General features: G+C 40.2%; 1 protein-coding gene across 4 annotated transcripts; it reads right to left on the bottom strand.

Annotated features, from left to right (window-relative positions):
- Positions 1–1,282: 1,282 nt before the first annotated feature.
- Positions 1,283–3,434, bottom strand: LOC115722871 (uncharacterized). 4 transcript variants are annotated; one of them, XM_030652217.2, is made up of 4 exons: positions 3,277–3,434; positions 2,586–2,796; positions 2,384–2,447; positions 1,283–2,002 (listed from the first exon to the last, which is right to left on the bottom strand). In XM_030652217.2, exons 2-4 carry the CDS (start codon positions 2,753–2,755, stop codon positions 1,697–1,699), a joined length of 540 nt encoding a protein of 179 aa, XP_030508077.1. In that variant the 5' UTR covers positions 2,756–2,796; positions 3,277–3,434; the 3' UTR covers positions 1,283–1,696. The 4 variants fall into 4 exon arrangements, with proteins under 4 accessions (XP_030508077.1, XP_030508078.1, XP_030508079.1 ...); XM_030652218.2 differs by having other exon boundaries at positions 2,586–2,791; positions 3,277–3,411; XM_030652219.2 differs by having other exon boundaries at positions 2,586–2,731; positions 3,277–3,410.
- Between the last annotated feature and the right edge of the window lie 2,898 nt (positions 3,435–6,332).

Here is a 6,332-nt window from a genome sequence, read left to right as displayed (position 1 = left end):
TGAGAGAAGAAGGGCTTGCACTTCTTCAAATGATAGTAGATCACTGCGAGATGTGATTCCTACGACAACAGAGTTAAACTCCGGACCCAGACCATTGAGCAGCTGTAAAACCAAATCTTGATTATTGACAAGGGAACCTGTGATTGACAACGCATCAGCATTCAACTGTGTTTTATCGACATAGTCAGAGATTGAGAGGTTGGCTTTTTGGAGATGAGAAAATTGGCCTTTGAACTGGAGAAGACAAGCTTTTGTTTGGCTGGAGAATCTCTCTCAAGCGCACGCCACACCGTATATGAGGTATTGAGGGTGGTAACCGAAGCCAAAATGGGTTTTGACATTGATGATCGCAGCCAAGACAGGAGCAATTGGTCTTTCTTTTTCCATTGCACATATTTGGGATTAGGAGCACCAGTAACCAGATTGGCCGGGGGAGAGACATCGGAGAACAAGATTTGGTCAAGATCAAATGACCAATTACCGTGGGAACCACTTGGGATTTCCATGATAAAAAGTTATTGTGATCAAGTTTGAGGATAAGGGATGAAAAGAGGGAGTTGGAAAAATGGATTTCAGGCTGTGTTCATAGTAGCATGAGTAGTAGGAAGCGTAGCTAGAGGATCGGAGGTGGAAAATTCCTTGGATGTGAGTCAAATGGACGATGATACCATAAAGAAGGTGGAGACCTTTAGTAAAATTAACTAGAGAGCAACAAAAAAAGATGAAAAGCAAAATAGAGGAGCAAAAATTGAATAAAAGCATTAACTCAAATGAGTTAGCTAAGTCCTTTATTTATAGCAACAGAGATTGCACAGTCAAGATCTATCACAGAAAATGTAACAAAATTAACATACACCAACTAACTTAACTACTAAATATTAGAACAGTTAGTTAAGTAAGAGACCTCAAAACATGGTAAAATAACTTGACTAAAACTCTCATTACACTAACGACTCTTTGATAGATTACAGATATATTCGTGTGTTTCTTATGCCTGTCCTTTGGAAGGTACCAAAAGACACTCTTTATCTCCTTATTAGATTGAACTTTTATTTTCTATCAGGAAAAAACGGTACCAAATGTCAAAATATCTATCTTATGAGCCTTCACCTTCACCTACTTCGTTAACAAATTTATTTAGCTCTTAACATCCATCCATAAAAGGCAGCAAGATTCATATTCAATGGGATTAAATTCACCATGCCCTTGGTTTTTTACGAGCTTCCAAAATAAAAACAATAGGTTGAGACAAATAATAACAATAATTACATGCCAACACATTAGGTAAAGTTTCTAAAACATTTAACAATACTCATTTACATGACCAATACTACAACACCAATAGGACTTTATACAGAATATTCAGTGACCATCAAAACTTGATATAGTAGACACAATTTTCCCTAGTACTCTACTACTAAGCCATTTTATATTACAAAAAGAGAGCATTGCTCCTTTAGCATGTTCAAACATTCTCTTGAACAAAAGATTTGCCTCCGTTATACACTCAAACTACTTATAGACATTAGCAGTGAGACGATCACCCAAAAAAACATATCATCATATTTACAGTAACAGATCTCAATTCTCTCCAAAAATATCCAGAAAAAATATATCCTCTGGTTAAGTGCACTATTGTTTTTTGTGAAATGTGGTGGTGGCATTCAGCTTCCTTCTATATACAATTGCAGGAATTTCAAGCCATGGCAGGGATGCTGGAGTTCTGGCGATCCCTATTAAGACAGTCAAATCCTTCTACTCTAACTGCGGCTGGATTAGGCCCAAACTTCATTCTAACACATCCTCCTTTGCGTGCAGAAGATGAGGGTGAAGATAAACCCGATGGGGATGGATAAGGAAATCCATGAACAGGAACAAGCTTCTCTTCTCTGAATCGAGCATCATGGACTACAGGGTTTGCAGCCCTGCTTGGAGGAGACCCACAAAAAAACGGGGGTGAAGAGGCTACCTGGGCAATGGATTGTTCTGCCCCATAATCCTCCTGAACCAAACATAATATAATTGAGAAAAAGCTCAGCACATAGTTTGTTGCTGTAGCACAAAAGAAGCACAATCAAATGTAAAATTGTATCTAAGAAACAGAATCCCCACTAAAGATGGCTCAGTTTAATTTTATGCAGCCAAACCTTGCTAACAAAAAATATATACTTATACTAATATTTTCAAAGATAAGCATATTTTTACATTTTCAAGACTGGTAATTGTTTTCACTAATACCCATATACAGTAATAAGATAAATTGGATTTTTAAAACAATTGGATGCAGTTGAATTACTCACTCCTAGACTAGCGATTAAGATAAATACCTTAAACCAAAGGAAAAGCGAAATAAATAAATAAATAAAAGGAAAGATATATTTACCTTCATGAGAATCATGTCCAGAAGATCTGCCCCAGCTTTTGAATCACAGAACTCAGATAATGGGCTGCAAAATACCCCCAAAAGAAGAGGAAAACGCGTTAGAAATAAGAACAGATCTTCAAAATTTAAACATCAAGGTCATAAATAATAATAATAATAATAATAATAATAATAAAAATAATAATAAATGAAGGGAAATTACTTAATCTGCAATCTCAAGGACTTGACAAAATTGCTAGCCAAAATCCCAACTCGGCGAGGCCTAGGGCAAACAACAGGGTCCATCGGATCAGATGCAAAGGTGGAACCGGAACCGCCTCTGATCTCCTCACGGGCCATAAAGGCGTTCTGCTGAAAACTAAAATGGTTCATCTTTCTAGGCAATAAGAATATTCTGCAGAAAAACGCCTAACCTACCAGAAGAAATATTAAGATGAGATTTTTCCCAACAAAAGAAATATTTATTACAAGAAATTTAAAGCTGAATTCTTCTCAAAAACTTGTAGGAAAACAGAGCAACAACGGGATTCAAAGGTTTGTACAACAGATCTATGGCAGACTTGAGGAAAATAAAGCTTTTTCAGGTCTACTCATGAGCCCTTCACCCACCCACTAACCCTCAGCTAAAACCTAGTCAAATAGAATTATATTCCAATTACAAAGTGGAGAAACAGATGGGATGACAGACGAAGATAAGAACTAGGTTTTCTGAGAAAGATAGATGCCAGATCCAAACGACTTTTTCAGCTGAGAAGACCAAATCAACCGAAATCACAACGAAAAAACTTGACAAAAATCGTTATAAAGAAGTGGGTAGGATTGTTGGAGGAAAAAAAAAAGCTAAAAATGGGAGAAAATTGTTGAATTTCTGAAGGAGAAGATGAGAGACATACCAGATGATGAATCTTCCGAGGATAAGATGCCACGACTCGAGGAAGGAGATTACAAAGTAGGTCCTCTTCTTACATTTATAGCCTCACTCGCACCACTCAAACTTCACAACCATTAAACGGTGCCGTTTCTTTTCACCTTATTTCAAAAGCAAATGGTGGGATCGTAATTCGTATTATATTTTGTGTTTTAGGGGGAAACACCCCAACTTATTTCTCAACTTACTTTCACCTTTACTTATTTATTTATTTATTTATTTATTTATTTATTTATTTATTGAAAAAGAACAATATATTACAAATATTACAACTTGAAGATAAGTGTTGTCGAGCAAATTTCGCAACACCAAAAAGTATAATTTAACTGGTAAAAAATAGAATTATTTGAGAGATGACAAGTGCGAGTATTCAACCTAGAATGGCGAGTACTCGAATGGGAATGCGAGAATAAACAACAAGGCTGGAAAAATAAACAAGACGGTGAATTATAGTGGTTCAGTCAGATTTTGTTCTGCTTAGTCCACTGTAGCAAGGGATTCGTAGGTCCATTTTCATGGTGGATCACCCCTTTATATACAAAGCAGGTGCCCAATCGGTTACATGAGGATCACATTTATTGTTAATCCATTATTTACACATTGAATTGCAATGACTAAACTCAAACAACGTTAACATTAATAAATGTATGACAGTTACTGAATTCATCAACGTATGCGTCTTTCGCATCTGCGAGTTGACCGTTCATGTTCCGTCTGTTGAGCTCGTAGGGTCGCACATACGTTTGGAACGTCTGCGTCCTTAGGTAATCGCCCGTTGTAGACGTCGCATGTTGAAGCTGGTAACATCTGGACATGCGAACTTATATTGGTCTGTTAGAGGTTTGTTGGGTCGCTGGGACCAAAACTGCATCATAGGGCATTGGTCTCTATACTCGTCGCGGAGGTATAGAGGGGGACACTCGCACATGTTCTGACATATGCGAGTTGGATCTACCCTGCATGATGAGAATTATGGTTATGCGGTGTGACTTAAGTCGCACCTACAGTATCTCGCTATTTTTAGCCTGCGCGAGGTCTAAACTTCGAGAAATCTCTCACGGACATTCAGCTTTCATTGGAAATCTGAATACACGTGTCCTTTAAAGAGGAGTCTGGTCTCGAGTTTCTAGGTGAGAGAAATCTCACTATAACACATGCCCCTAGTTTCGCGACGTGACTAGAGCGGTCACTGAGGGAAACTATTGCTCGAGAGACAGGTGAAAGGTTGTCACGAGGAGGTGACCTTTTGGTTGTCCCATCGAGGGTTTCGAAAAATGACGGCTGTAATAATTAATTTTCATTATCTCTAGGATGCCACGTCACAAAACCCTTCGGTATTCGTGTAGGCGTGGCCATAATTGGCCGTTAGATTGGGCGACCTTAGGCATTCTGACTGCCACGTGTCATGATCCCAATTAATAAGGGATATGGGTATTTAAACGTTTTGATACGAATCAAATTTCCCCATTTTCCCTCTTTTCTCTTAACTTCCCTCTAGTTCATACACTTCAGAAAAAGTTCATCTCCATATTTCTGCCAGTTCCCACAACATTCCCAATCTCAGGCGTGATCGAGAGCAGTTTGCAGGAATCAGAACTAAAGGTTAGTTCTCTGCATTTTTCGCTTTTGTTTTTAGGGAAATTGCGTTTTACTCTCTGGGTTTGGATGTTTTTGAAAACTTTTTAGGAGTGTATGCTAGTGGGTATTTATGTGCTTTGGGTCAATGAAACTGGGTAATATTCATAGTGTAGGGCCTGTAAATTGACATAACCGCATACAATTCATAGGCACTGATTCACGTCTCGAATGCTCGCGGACATTCGGATGAACAATTTGAATGTTCGCGGGTGTTCGGTTGAACAATTTGAATAATCGCATGCTTCCAAAACTTATTTCCGCTTAACTATTAGCTAGATCTTTTAGGATCTTTACATGTCGCGGGCTGAGTGGTGAGAGTATTAATTGCCATTCCAAATGGTGGGTGTGTCACAGTATTCTAATGGCTATATATGCGATTATATGTCCCTTGAGATACTGAGATACACCCAGCCATTTGTTGACGTGCGTTAATACTCGAATGACCGTACTCTTTGGTTGGTAGGTAGTCTCGAAACGGTGGGAGTCTCCCAGTAACTTCAGGGTTATGCTCGAAAATGCATACCTCTTGAGTCACTGGGATACGCCCAGCCGTTTCTGGAGGTATACCGCACAACCGAGGATGCGTGAATTACTCGCCCAAAGATAGTTACATTTCTTCTCGCATGTTGATAGGAGGGTCAGTTTTCGCACAAAGCCTGACTTTCCTGTCGAATGCGACTTTTATAATCTACTGCGGGTGAGATCACTTACCTTTATTTTTTCACACATCCATCACGCTGAAAAGATCTTCTATCTTTCAGATGAGCGATCTATCGGATAGCCAGCAGCTCGGCTCAGGAGGTCGCGCCTTTGACGGGGAGTCGGACCAAGAGAGGGACAACTTTCTCCCTACGGACATCTCCGAAATGGAGGCTGCGGAGATAGAGTTAGGTCCGATGTCTTCTGTTGACATCGAGAGGATGGTACAGGAGCTCGCTGAACCTGGGACAATCGATATCCGAGATAGCGAATCCACAGTGTCAGCACGCGACTACCTCATTCATACGAGACATGCTCCTGACATCGAGGTCGAGGAGGTGGAGGAGGAATGGACTACCCCGGTCCGTGAGTCAGGTGGGGAAGAAGAGGAAGCGGAAGGGAGCGGGACGGATTCGGTCGACGACTCCCAATTGAACGAACCTTTCTCATGCGAAGACCTAGTCTCGAGGGTCGCCAAATCTGACTTCACCACCTTCGTGAGGTTGAATTTGTTGCGACTTGCGTTTCAACGTCCCAAACCATCTCAGAGAGCGCATCTTCCGTTCACCAACCCTGCGATCATCCCTACAGAGGATGTGGTCATCTCAATACCCATTCTTCGATGTGGTGTATCGGTCCCGTTTCATCCTTTCGTCGCAGCCATTCTCAGGCGTTATGACGTAT

This window comes from Cannabis sativa, chromosome 9 (genome assembly GCF_029168945.1).
Source record: "Cannabis sativa cultivar Pink pepper isolate KNU-18-1 chromosome 9, ASM2916894v1, whole genome shotgun sequence".
Classification (NCBI taxonomy): Eukaryota; Viridiplantae; Streptophyta; class Magnoliopsida; order Rosales; family Cannabaceae; genus Cannabis; species Cannabis sativa.
The sequence above is the reverse complement of the archived record's forward strand: the minus strand, read 5'-3'. Positions and strand labels throughout refer to the sequence as shown.